The sequence below is a fragment of the Lampris incognitus genome, chromosome 6 (genome assembly GCF_029633865.1).
Source record: "Lampris incognitus isolate fLamInc1 chromosome 6, fLamInc1.hap2, whole genome shotgun sequence".
Classification (NCBI taxonomy): Eukaryota; Metazoa; Chordata; class Actinopteri; order Lampriformes; family Lampridae; genus Lampris; species Lampris incognitus.
Window position 1 is genome coordinate 49326279 of NC_079216.1, and position 13100 is coordinate 49339378.

Below are 13100 nucleotides of genomic sequence, written 5' to 3' on the forward strand. Positions count from 1 at the left end.
ATCCATTATCCAAACCGCTTATCCTACTCAGGGTCGTGAGGATGCTGGAGCCTATCCCAGCAGTCATTGGGCAGCAGGCGGGGAGACACCCTGGACAGGCTGCCAGTCCATCACAGGGCTGCCACACACACACACACACACACACACGCATTCACACCTAGGGACAATTTAGCACAGCTGATTCACCTGACCTACATGTCTTTGGACTGTGGGACTTAACACTATCCATCCATTATCCAAACTGCTTATCCTGCTCTCAGGGTCGCAGGGATGCTGGAGCCGATCCGGGCAGTCATTGGGTGGCAGGCAGGGAGACACTCAGGACAGGCCGTCAGGCCATCATAGGGCCAACACATACACACCTAGGGACAATTTAGTATGGCTGATTCACCTGACCTACATGTCTTTGGACTGTAGGAGGAAACTGAAACACCCGGAGGAAACCCACGCGGACACGGGGAGAACATGCTAACTCCACTCAGAGCATGACCCGGGACGACCCCCAAGGTTGGATTACCCTGGGGCTTGAACCCAGGACCTTCTTGCTGTGAGGCGACCGCGCTAACAACTGCGCCACCGTGCCTTCCGACTTAACACTAACAGATGTAAATAAAAATCCAGATAAATCCGGTGTTTTGATTAATCAATGACAGTGAAATAATCTAGTTTAAATAGATAGTCTAAATATATTATTAAATTGTTTCACCTTTTCCTGTGATATTTAGCTCATTCCCAGAGATTGCCCGAAATACTTGGTAGTCTCCCTGACAGTCTTGATTGTTATGATGAAATGATCAAAAGGACCCCCATCAACAATACAAATCTGAGAGACACCAACATGTCCGCTCAACATTCTCAAGGCTCCCTCGCCTGTTTCACACTAAGGCCTCGTTCTCTTGACTCAATCTGTGCGTCCATGAAAAAACATCCCTTTTTTACAGTAAATGCTGAATGCATGATAGAAATTTCTGAGCTAGTATTATATTTCATTGCTAAAATATCGCTCCGTTCATACCGAAAGCTTCACCGTCCAGCTTCACAAGGGAATCCTCCTGTAGTTTTTCTTCTATGAGTTTCTCTGCCAAATCCTCCTCTGGTGTGAGCTCTTTGTCGTCCTGGGATTCCTCTAACTAAGAAAAAAAAAAAGGGACAATCAATAAATATTGTTTACCACTGAATGACCAAAATATACAGATTGATAGGTCAATTGGTTTTGTACAACATGCAAATGAAATGGACGTTCCTTTTCAAAGATAAACGTAGGTCAAAAGAAAAGCCTATTTGCAGCGCGTTCAGACTGGATATCCGATTCTGTAAACAGCTGTAGATTCTTATGAGATGCTCCTTTAAAATACTGTGGTTAGGTCATGAAATGGAAGCTCCAGGGCTTCGTGTCCATGTGAACAAATCTACAACTGATTAAATACACAGGTCTTAACTCAAGTATGACGACAAAGCATTGATATCCATATCAAATGAGGTTCTTTTTACATTTCCATAAACTGAAACCATGAAATCGTTCTGTATTTATTTGGGGGGGGGGGGGCTTCTTTACATCTGAGCAAACTGTTCTGCAGGTCAGTACTCACCTGTATCTTCAATTCCATCTGTTTTTTTCTTTGTAAATCTTCTTTTTCTTTTATTTTTTCATTTAGTTTCTTCTTTGTCGACAGTGTTGTTTCTGTGAGGGGTAGAGGAGGATGACAGGTTATGCATCTTTCAAATTTGTGCAGTCTCTAATGTGGTTCATTAGTTGTAGTTAGTTCATGACACAGACAGCCAACAAGGGCCACTCATATTTAAAACACATGCACCTCATGGTACTGTAGGACACTTTGGATTAAAGCCTCCATCAAATAATCGAAAACTTAACATCTAATCAGCGCTTGTCCAACATTTTCATCATGAAAACTAGAGTCCAAGAAAACATTAAGAACAGTGCTGTCATATGGCATTTTTACACATTTGACATTATATTAAGTGAGTAACAGGGTGTCCTACACTAGTCTCTACCGCTGAATGACCTTGTTGGACAGATATGTATGCAGTTGAGACTGAATAGTTATGTTTATCCAGTGACCTGTTTTCTTTTCTTCATCTTTCAGTTCTTCTTCCTCGTCATCCCAATTGTCCTGCGGAATAAAAAGATTTATGAAACATGTAATTATATGTAATTCTACATATAAAAAGCTCATCCTGTAGATGATCAGCAGACTGATGGAAAACCTCTGGATCTCGTTTTTAACAACGTGGTGAAATGACACATGCTGTTACTCTGTCACAAGAGAACATAGCACATATAACAGTTTGCAGTCTCCACCTTCTAATCTCGCTTGAAAATGGTTGATCTCATGTAGTCACAGCAGGAATAAAAATGAAGTTCAAATGTGAAGCAGGTAAATACGGCAAGGGGATGCATAACTGGACTGGCATCATTTATCAGATATTATTCAATTTTTACTATTCAACCAACCATGCTTCCAAAGTCTTGTTGATGGTTCCCAAATTGTTGCAGACAGGTAACTAAAAAGGGAACTTTTATGGCTCTCTTTTCTAATAGCTGCTTTCAAGAAGAGCTCTCACTGCTGTCTCTACAACATCTAGATGCTTCATTAGGAATGGTTGTGTGAGGTAGTATGAGGGGATTGTTGGTAGGCCCACAGTGAATTAAACACAGTGACACATCACTGCTTCAGCATCACACTTGTACTCAGTGAAATTTATAATGCATTTCTACCTGAGAACATTAATCACCTGTTTGTGAAATTCTGAAGATTTTAGAGCAGTTTTTATCCATTTCTAACTGTCAAGAAACTGAAGGAACAACTGACTATGGTCAGCATTGGTCTTTCAGACTAAAACTTGGAACAATTTCAAATATTTAGTTAAGCATATGCCAAGTTTTCTAGACTAGGCACACTATATAAAACACATTTCTTCAATATCTACTACTACCACTACTACTATTTCTTCACTATCTATTGACAATTATTACACTAGTTTAAGCCCCTAAACCTTGGACACAGGGTCCCAAAAGGCCAAAATATACTATACTGTACTAACTATGAATGCATTTAAATAACCACCTACCTGGTCTTTGAAGTCTGGCTATTATTACCATATTTATTACAGATACAATAAGGGTGTCCAATGAAAGAAAAAAAAAGCAGAGTGAATGTTACATTAATCATATTTATACAGTTCAGAATTGTTTTGTTTATGCATTATGGGCTTGTTTAAAAAATGTCTAAGTATTGTACCAGATTTTGAGACAAAACCCTATTTTTTCTCAGTGAATGAATGAATGAATGATGCCATGTAAAGATGGATGGATAGACACTTAATTATTGCCACGCAACACTATTGATGGTAATTGTTTTGGTACAACATGGTAGCTCAGTTCCAGTGCAAAAAGAGAGAAAAACAAGCAGCACCATAAAAGATTACAACCACACACACAAAAAGGAAACACGTGAATGTGAGAATATGTACAGTGAATATACACTCACTGGCCACTTTATTAGGTACACCTTGCTAGTACCGGGTTGGACCCCCTTTTGCCTTCAGAACTGCCTTAATCCTTCGTGGCATAGATTCAACAAGGTACTGGAAACATTCCTCAGAGAGTTTGGTCAATATTGACATGATAGCATCACGCAGTTGCTGCAGATTTGTCGGCTGCACATCCATGATGCGAATCTCCCGGTCCACCACATCCCAAAGGTGCTCTATTGGATTGAGATCTGGTGACTGTGGAGGCCATTTGAGTACAGTGAACTCATTGTCGTGTTCAAGAAACCAGTCTGAGATGATTCGAGCTTTATGACATGGCGCGTTATCCTGCTGGAAGTAGCCATCAGAAGATGGGAACACTGTGGTCATAAAGGGATGGACATGGTCAGCAACAATACTCTGTGGCGTTGACACGATGCTCAATTGGTACTAAGGGGCCCAAAGTGTGCCAAGAAAATATCCCCCACACCATTACACCACCACCACCAGCCTGAACTGTTGATACAAGGCAGGATGGATCCATGCTTTCATGTTGTTGACGCCAAATTCTGACCCTACCATCCGAATGTCGCAGCAGAAATCTAGACTCATCAGACCAGGCAACGTTTTTCCAATCTTCTATTGTCCAATTTTGGTGAGCCTGTGCGAATTGTAGCCTCAGTTTCCTGTTCTTAGCTGACAGGAGTGGCACCCGGTGTGGTCTTCTGCTGCTGTAGCCCATCTGCCTCAAGGTTCGACGTGTTGTGCGTTCAGAGATGCTCTTCTGCATACCTCGGTTGTAATGAGTGGTTATCTGAGTTACTGTTGCCTTTCTGTCAGCTCGAACCAGTCTGGCCATTCTCCTCTGACCTCTGGCATCAACAAGGCATTTTCGCCCACAGAACTGCCGCTCACTGGATATTTTCTCTTTTTCGGACCATTCTCTGTAAACCCTAGAGATGGTTGTGCGTGAAAATCCCAGTAGATCAGCAGTTTCTGGAATACTCAGACCAGCCCGTCTGGCACCAACAACCATGCCACGTTCAAAGTCACTTAAATCACCTTTCTTCCCCATTCTGATGCTCGGTTTGAACTGCAGCAGATCGTCTTGACCATGTCTACATGCCTAAATGTATTGAGTTGCTGCCATGTGATTGGCTGATTAGAAATTTGCGTTAACGAGCAGTTGGACAGGTGTGCCTAATAAAGTGGCCGGTGAGTGTATATGTACAGTTCCAATTCCTAAGCATATCAAGTAGCCCAACAGAGTACGATGATTGATGTACCAGTGCAAACAAGTGCAGTCTAATGACTGACTCAGTATCAAAATGGACCAATACACTAAATGCACTTTTTTTAAACTTATGATATTGCTTCCTGCCCTTTTGCCTAAACGCTTTGTGTGTTTATCGTTACACAGCTGGCCATTATGCTTTTGCCAGATCAACCTTCAGTGGCCCTATTACTAATGGAATTGCAAAGTTCAAACATTTTGATTTTTGTTTGTATCACCGAAGCAAATAAAGCAGACCATAATGCATCCCTGCACGTATATTTGAAAGGCTTAATAAACAGCATCTTGGATGAAGAACAGACCAGGGCCCAATAGTTATATTTCTAAACTGATTATTAAATATCGCTCAAGACTTCATACAACCAAAGATGCTGTGATTTAAAACATCTGAGCCTGATTTCCCAATCAGAAGATTATGGGCGACACTTTCAAGGTGATATTTCCATGACTAAATTTCCTTATTTCTATTGCAACTCTCTGGAAAGTACAAACCATTTTAGGGCGTCAAAGTCATCGTCGATGGTCAGCATAACAAGCACAGGTATGTTATTTCAACAGGTTGACAACTTGGTAAATTAACTAGCCAACTAACGTTGTTGTAATCAGTCATGCTCGCGTTATCTACTCGGATGTCAAGCTACATGAGCGCCGAGTTCACTTTAACGACTAGCTAACCGGTACCTACCTTCACGTCTTCCTCCTCGTCTTCGCCTTCCCACTTGTCAAACGCGACCGGCTTTTTTACATCGTCGGGCTCAAACGACTCAGCGTCTATCAACAGAGGAGAATGACAGTTCAATGACGGCTAACATTACTCTGAAATTTACACCGTGACAGTAGCCGCATCCTCACCCCATGAGTCTGCCTCTGCCATTTTTACCACGTGTCCCGACTGTAAAACATTCCGCCGGTGTACAATTCACAGGTCGCTAAAGTTCCGCTTTGGCAGGTCGCTCTTCTGTTTTAACTGTTATCTTTGATAGCGGTTTATTTTTGCTTGTTAGCAGATTACATTCCGCTTTTCAAGCTCACCGTCACCTCTTGTCGGTGCTTTGCATGCGTGGTTTGATATTTTGTAAGCACTGATTAATAAAATCCAATGCACTTAAATTGTAAATATTACTCGTCGTCCAAGGTGATCGTGTTGAATATGCCAGTGCTTCGTGAGTCACACGTTAAATTAATTCACGCGTCTTCTCCCTAAACCAGTTTTCTACAAAAGGAACCTGCTTCCCATGCACCGCAGCTCTCCGTGCACTGAGGGGCATGAGGGAGCGTATAGTAGTTAAAGCAACCCAAATAACTGTCACTGAAAAAACACTCAATACAGAGTGAGTCAAGTGCTTTTCGTTCAGTTTCCAATAAATTACTGAACCTTTCAGTCACCGCTAGTGATTCACTATTCACACATACAACTACATTCAGGAACATTTCCGTCTTGCGCATTTTCACAATGCCAGATGGGGCAAGGTACATCCAACAGATAAAAATAATAAATAAACTTTATTTATATTGCGCTTTTAAAAAACAAGTTTCCAAAGTGCTTCACAGTCATCTGCTACTACTACTACTACTACAACTTTCGGCTGCTCCCGTTAGGGGTCGCCACAGCGGATCATTCGTTTCCATTTCTTCCTGTCCTCTGCATCTTCCTCTGTCACGCCAGCCACCTGCATGTCCTCCCTCACCACATAAACCTCCTTTTTGGCCTCCCTCTTTTCCTCTTGCCTGGCAGCGCCATATTCAGCACCAGAGCCGGCCCAAGGCTTTATGGGGCCCTAAGCAGAATTTGTTTTGCCCCCCCACCCCCCACACTAAACCCACCTCCCACCACCGACAATATTATGTCCATGCTTGGTCGTTACCGTACCATTGTTATGACTTACTACTGTGCTGGAAAGTCTTAAAATAAACCAGCAGACAATGCATTTACTGAACAAGTTAACTATTTTAATTGCTTTTGAACTGTGCGAAAGTGCGGAACAGTAACAAAGAACTAAATTATTTTCTTACATAAAATGCAAATGCAAAAACAGACAATATTAACTAGACTAGAAGAACCCCGCTACAATGTAGCGGTTTGGTTATCCACCCGTCTAAATCTCCCTCCTCTTCATCCTGCCAGCTAACCGCCTTCCCCCTGCCCCTAAACCCCCCCCACTCCAACTCCCTCCCCCCAAATGCTCAGAATCATCTGAAATGCCGAGAAAAGTGGTTTTTAGCCATTTTTAGAAAATGCATATTTTGCATAATTATGCATAATTATTATAATTATTTTAATTTTCTGCAATTTTTCTGGTCCTCTCTGGAACAATACCTACCACCTCCAAAAAAAAATTAGGATCATAAGTGCATTTTTGCAAAAATGCATATATTTTGCATAATGCCAAAACATTTCTAAGTCCCAGAAATTTTTTTTGATATAGGTGCAAAAATCAAAGATGCTCAGAATAATCTGAAATGCCGAGAGAAATTGTTTTTATCCATTTTTAGAAAAAATAATATTTTGCATATTTATGCATAATTATGCATAATTTTAATTTTCTGGGATTTTTCCCTTACTCTCTGAGACAATACCTACCACCTCCAAAAAGAATTAGGATCATAAATGCTTTAGTTTTCGGTCCCGCTATCTACACTAACTAACACACACACACACACTAACACCACACACACACACATTACGAAAATATATGAGTAGATTAAATAGAAACTTAAATAATGACATACGATGAACAGAGGAACTTCTAACATCTAACAATATAACAATAAAGATTAAAGAATATGTAGATGAATAAATCTTTTTGGAAAACTATAGTGTTCAAAGGTGTGCTAATGGTTCAGAAAATATCCCAAAATAAAGTGCTTTAATTTATCATTCTCCTTAAAATCTTTGTTTGATTAAACTAGTAGCATTAATTTGTCAGTCTGTTAACAACATGATATCAAAATATTTAGTTTTTGTTTTTTGGTGATTACTACTGATATGATATATCACACACACAAGAATATATATATTTATCAACCTGTCGTGTTTGACATTTCAAGCGCTCTTGGGGGAGCGGGGGCCCTAATCAACCGCTTAGTTCGCTTATGCCTTGGGCCGGCTCTGTTTAGCACCCTTCTCCCAATATATCCAGCATTTCTCCTCCACACATGTCCAAGCCATCTCAATCTTGCCCCTCTTGCTTTGTCTCCAAACCGTCCAACCTGAGCTGTCCCTCTAATATAATCATTCCTAATCCTGTCCTTCTTCGTCACTCCCAATGAAAATCTTAGCATCCTCAACTCTGTCACCTCCAGTTCCACCTCCTGTCTTTTCGTCAGTGCCACCGTCTTCAAACTATATAACATAGCTGATCTCACATTCATTCATTCATTCATTCATTCATCATCAGCCGCTTCTCCAGAGTCGGGTCACTGTGGCAGCAAGTTAAGTAGGGCACTCCAGACATCCCTCTCCCCAGCAACGCCCTCCAGCTCCTCCTGGGGGATCCCAAGGCATTCCCAGGCCAGACTGGACATGTAGTCCCTCCAGCGAGTTCTGGGTCTACCCTGGGGTCTCCTCCAAGTTGGTCGTGCCCGGTAAACCTCCAAAGGAAGGCGCCCAGGAGGCATCCTAATCAGATGCCCGAACCATCTCAACTGGCTCCTTTCGATGAGAAGGAGCAGCGGCTCTACTCCAAGCTCCCTCCGGATGTCCGAGCTCCTCACCCTATCTCTAAGGCTGAGCCCAGACACCCTATGGAGGAAACTCATTTCAGCCGCTTGTAGCCGTGGTCACTACCCAAAGCCGATGACCATAGGTGAGGGTTGGAGCGAAAATTGACTGGTAAATTCAGAGCTTTGCCTTCTGGCTCAGCTCCCTCTTCACAACAATGGTCTGGTACAACGTCTGCATTACTGCTGATGCTGCACCAATCCGCCTGTCAATCTCCCGCTCCATCCTCCCCTCACTCATGAACAAGACCCCGAGATACTTGAACTCCTTCTCTTGAGGCAACAACTCATCCCCAACCCGGAGGGAGCAATCCACCATTTTCCGGTAGAGAACCATGGCCTCAGACTTGGAGGTGCTGACTCTCATCCCAGCCATTTCACACTCAGCTGCAAACCGCCCCAGTGTGTGCTGGAGGTCGCGTTCTGATGAAGCCAACAAAACCACATCATCTGCGAAGAGCAGAGATGCAATTCTGAGGTTCCCAAAACGGACACACTCCTCACCTTCGCTGCGCCTTGAGATCCTGTCCATGAATATCACAAACAGAATCGGAGACAAGGGACAACCTTGGTGGAGTCCGACACCCACCGAAAACGTGTTTGACTTTGTGCCGGGAATGTGGACACAGCTCTCACTTTGGTTATACAAGGACCGGATGGCTTGTAGTAACTGCCCTGGTACCCTGTACGCCTGCAGTATCCCCCACAGAGTGCTCCGGGGTACATGGTCATAAGCCTTCTCCAAGTCCACGAAACACATGTAGACTGGTTGGTCGAACTCCCATTCCCCCTTCAGCACTTCCGCAAGGGTAAAGAGTTGATCCGTTGTTCCACGACCAGGATGGAATCCGCATTGTTCCTCCTGGAGCTGAGGTTCCACAATCGGTCGCAGCCTCCTTTTGAGCACCCTAGAGTAGATTTTACCAGGGAGGCTGAGTAATGTGGTGCCCCGATAATTGGAGCACAACCTCCGGTCCCCCTTTTTGAATATGGGAACCACCACCCTGAAGAGGCGTGTCAACCAAGACAGCCCAACAATGTCCAGAGCCTTCAGCATCTCAGGGCTAATCTCATCCACACCTGGTGCCTTGCCACCGAGGAGCTTTTTAACTACATCAGAGACCTCTGCCAGGGATATGGGTGGGGCTTCCCCTGAGTCTTCAGACTCTACCTCCTCCACTGAGGATGGGTTAGCCGGGTTCAGGAGCTCCTCAAAGTGTTCTTTCCACCGCTCGACAACATCCCCAGTCCGGGTCAACACTTCTCCTCCCCACCTGAACACAGCCTGAGTCAAGCCCTGCTTCCCCTTCCCGAGTCGCTGGATGGTTTGCCAGAACTTCCTTGAGGCCAACTGAAAGTCCCCCTCCATAGCCTCGCCGAACTCCTCCCACACCCGAGTTTTTTGCTTCCGCAACTGCCGAAGCAGCAGCCCTTCTGGCCTCCCGGTACCTGTCTGCTGCTTCAGGAGACCCCTGGGCCAACCAAGTCCAAAAGGCCTCCTTCTTCAGCCTGACTGCTTCCCTCACCGCCGGTGTCCACCAGCAGGTTCTTAGGTTGCCGCCTCGACAGGCACTGACCTTATGACCCCAGCTCCTGCCTGCCGCATCTGCAATAGAGGCTTTGAACATGGCCCACTCAGACTCCATGTCCCCAGCCTCCCTCAGGATACATGCGAACTTCTTCCGCAGGTGGGAATTGAAGACCTCATGGACAGGGGCCTCCACCAGACATTCCCAGTTCACCCTCAATACACGTTTGGGTTTGCCAGGTCTGTCTGGCAGCCTTTCCCGCCATCTGACCCAATTCACCACCAGGTGGTGATCAGTTGACGGCTCTGCTCCTCTCTTCACCCTAGTGTCCAAAACATACGGCCACAGGTCTGATGATAAAACCACAAAGTCTATCATTGATCTTCGGCCTAAGGTGTTCTGGTACCAAGTACACTTATGAACTACCTTATGTTCGAAAATGGTGTTTGTTATGGCCAATCCATGACTCGCACAGAAGTCCAATAACAAGGCACCGCTTGGGTTCAGATCGGGGAGGCCATTCCTCTCAATCACGCCACTCCAGGTTTCTGCATCATTGCCCACGTGAGCATTGAAGTCCCCCCAGCAGAACTATAGAGTCCGGAGGCAGAGCCTTATCCAGGACACCACCCAGAGACTCCAAGAAGGCCGGATACTCCAAATTGCTATTCGGTGAATAAGTACACACAACGGTCAGAGCCTTCCCCCCCAGTGACTTGCAGTCATATAGAGGCGAACCTCTCATTCCCTGGGGAGAACTCCAACATGGCAGCACTCAACCAGGGACTTGTGAGTATCCCCTCACACACCCGGCGCCTGTCACCTTGGCCATCTCTGGAAAAGTAATGAGTCCAGCCCCTCTCTAGGAGTTTGGTACCAGAGCCCATGCTATGTGTGGAGGTGAGCCCAACCATATCTATCAATCAATCAATCATCAATCAGATTTTATTTGTATAGCACTTTTCATACAAACAAATGTAACACAAAGTGCTTCACACAGTAAAACAATAACACCCCCCCCCCAATAAATATAAAGAAATAAAAGTACCAGCAAATTTTATAAAAGTACAGACAAGTTTAAAACTGAGTTAGAAAAGTGCCATAAACACTGATTTATCAAAAGCAAGTCTGCAGTTGGCAGAATATGTTTTCCTCCGCCACGACGCCCACCGTGGACCCCTGCAGCCAGCCTACGACGGGCTGTTCCGTGTCCTGGAGACCGGAAACAAGCACTTTGTCGTGGAAGTCGGCAACAAGCCAGAGTGCATTTCAGTAGATCGCCTCAAACCGGCTCACCTGGACTTGGACTGACCTGCTGGACTTGTCCAGCCCCCATGGCGGGGGTGCCCTCCTACCCTGCCCTCACCCCCCAACAAGGCCCTAGGGTTCCTCTACCACCTGCCCTACCCCCACAACGCCACATGGTCCTTAAGGCCCCTCCTGTAGGCACCCCAGCCCCCGCACCTGTTCAGCGAAGCCGTTGTGGCCAGGCCATCCGCCCCCCTCCACGTTGTCTTTTTTTCGTTATGGTGAATTCTGGGGGGACGTATGTACGGACTATATCGGCACAATTAACCATAATTGGTAGACACGGGCCCTTTAAGAAAGGGTTTCCGGGTTGAGAGGGCGAGGTGAGGAGTAGGATGGTTGGAGCAGCGCCTCATTGATGAGATGGTGATTTGGTACGGAAGAATAAATAACACACGTGTTCATGTAGTCAATTAGATAAATTGTCCATCTCTACTGCAATTTCCACAATATCCAAGAGTATGGTAAAGAGTTGAGACGGTTGACGGAGCTGAAGGCAGAACTAAAGTCTATGAACAGGATGCGTGTGTAGGTGTTTTGTGATTTCGGGTGTTGCAGGGCATGGTGCAGGGCTATGCTAACTGCATCCTCAACAGACTGGTTGGTTTGATAAGCAAATTGATATGGGAGGTGCAAGATTTCAAGTATGACAGAATGATACACTCAAATGATTTCATGGCCACAGATGTTAGGGCAACTGGTCTGAAGTCACTGAGGCAGGTGATCTTTGAGGACTTTGGCACAGGAATGATGGTAGAGAGTTTGAAACACTGTGGGATTGTACATTGGCTTAGACAGCTGTTAAATATGGTGGAAAATATTGGGGTCAATTGTGCTGCACAGTGGCTCAACAAAGTAGGACTGATGCTGTCTGGCCCTTTCCTACTGTTCAGCTTCTTGAATGTAGCTCTCAGCTCATCCTCCAGGATGCAGAAGGATGGCATTGGGGAGGGAGTAGGGGGAATGGCTCATGGAATAAGTTTTTCCAACCTTGCATAAAACTTATTTATCTGGGAGGTTGTGGTCATTATCTAGAGGGGAGCAGGAGCTTCAGTTGAACTGAAATTGCACTTTATTGTACTGTGTTGAACTTGAATGGACTGTGTTAACTGTTGGTGCTTTTTTATTTCGTTCTCTCTGTTTTTATGTTTTTAGTGGTATTGTTTTTAGGGGGATTTTATATATTTATTTTTATCTTTTCTGTTGCGCTGCTGTGGGCTAGGAGATACGGCATTTCGTGTTTACGTACGCAGGTACGTAATGGACATGACAATATCTTGGATAACATAATTTCGCTCTCATAAAATTGAGGATTATGTTTACATACCAAAATTTCACTCTTGCAATAATAACACGGAGGATTAGTAAAAAGTATATTTTGTTCCTTTTTATTTCAAAACAGGCGGAATCGTAACCTCCTTGGCGGAATTACAACAAAAAAAGTACAACATGGTTGCTCAACAACCATCCGAAAAGATTTACGGTAGCTGACCTGTTGCGAAAACAAACCCGGAAATTTGGCCCCGCCCGTTGACAGCGAGTTGCCACAGGCTGCCAGTGCCACTAGGAGGATCCCGGCCTTACTGACGCTCCCCTGACTCGCCACAAGCCGTCCATTATCCGAACCGCTTATCCTGCCCACAAGCCATTTCGTTTCCATAGAGTTGCTTACATTTTGTTCTCAAAGACTGATGTTAGGACATGCAACAGTTTTTTGTAAAATTATTTGAAGAATAAATTATGAAACTTCAACAAGT

General features: G+C 44.5%; 2 protein-coding genes across 2 annotated transcripts in view; one reads left to right on the plus strand and one right to left on the minus strand.

The window, feature by feature from the left end:
• The window catches only part of parp16 (poly (ADP-ribose) polymerase family, member 16), a 22979-nt gene extending 22467 nt beyond the window's left edge, over nt 1-512 (plus strand). The window contains exon 7 of the mRNA XM_056281886.1: nt 418-512. Within this exon, the coding sequence (XP_056137861.1) occupies nt 418-472 (55 nt within the window). The 3' untranslated portion in view covers nt 473-512. The remainder of the gene's footprint in view (nt 1-417) is intronic.
• Nucleotides 1-5679, minus strand: part of eif3ja (eukaryotic translation initiation factor 3, subunit Ja) — a 9257-nt gene extending 3578 nt beyond the window's left edge. Inside the window, exons 1-5 of the mRNA XM_056281887.1 lie at nt 5639-5679; nt 5472-5557; nt 2081-2132; nt 1590-1681; nt 1016-1130 (exon numbers count right to left, since the gene is read on the minus strand). Of these exons, the coding sequence (XP_056137862.1) occupies nt 1016-1130; nt 1590-1681; nt 2081-2132; nt 5472-5557; nt 5639-5660 (367 nt within the window). The 5' untranslated portion in view covers nt 5661-5679. The remainder of the gene's footprint in view (nt 1-1015; nt 1131-1589; nt 1682-2080; nt 2133-5471; nt 5558-5638) is intronic.
• Nucleotides 5680-13100: the final 7421 nt, after the last annotated feature.